Source organism: Myotis davidii, unplaced genomic scaffold (genome assembly GCF_000327345.1).
Source record: "Myotis davidii unplaced genomic scaffold, ASM32734v1 scaffold1439, whole genome shotgun sequence".
NCBI classification, from domain to species: Eukaryota; Metazoa; Chordata; class Mammalia; order Chiroptera; family Vespertilionidae; genus Myotis; species Myotis davidii.
In genome coordinates, this window is record NW_006292342.1 from 1333378 (window position 1) to 1334016 (window position 639).

Consider the following 639-nt stretch of genomic DNA (forward strand, 5'->3'; position numbering starts at 1 on the left):
ACTCTCTGGTCTCTATGGGATTATTCTTGAAACCCCTGTCAGGCTCTACCTGCCCACATATGAGGGACATAATGAGGGCAGTGGGAGGACGGGATAGAGAAATACGAGACACAGAAATGGTCGCTTGCCTGGTAGTTGGGAAAATGTGTGGATGGGGGTGGGGGACTTTAAATTCCCAGTCTGGCTCGTTTTTTAAACAATGAGCTTGGGTCAGTGCCCCAGCCCAGCTGAGTCACCACAGCTTGGCAGCAGGCCCAACCAGAGGGAGGAGAGGGAGCAGCAGCCAGCAGACAGCCAGGGGGAATAGGGTAGACAGGGCTGCCGGGGATGGCTTTGCAGGATGGGTACTGCTCAAGGGTATCCAGAGCCCAGCTTTGTATCCACCAGGAAGAAGGCACAGTTTTGTTGCTGTTCAATTCTCACAACGGAGGACCCCTAGGTGCTCAGTGGGGTCCTGGGAATAAGTCTTCCGAGGGTAGTGAAGCCCAAGTCTGCATACCTGGCTGGTCTCCCAGAAGGTGAGCTGAGACCAGGGGTGTTGTGGAAACAAGATGCAGAAGTTGACGAAGGCACAGCCCATGGAGATGTGAAAGTAGAATGGGAAGAGTTTGCTCTGCACGAGGCCGAAGGTATGTCGTG

General features: G+C 54.1%; 1 protein-coding gene across 1 annotated transcript in view; it reads right to left on the reverse strand.

Annotated features, from left to right (window-relative positions):
* The window catches only part of TMEM205 (transmembrane protein 205), a 3099-nt gene that overhangs the window by 1589 nt on the left and 871 nt on the right, over window positions 1–639 (reverse strand). The window contains exon 3 of the mRNA XM_006765794.2: window positions 500–639. Coding sequence (XP_006765857.1) covers window positions 500–639 — 140 coding nt within the window. The remainder of the gene's footprint in view (window positions 1–499) is intronic.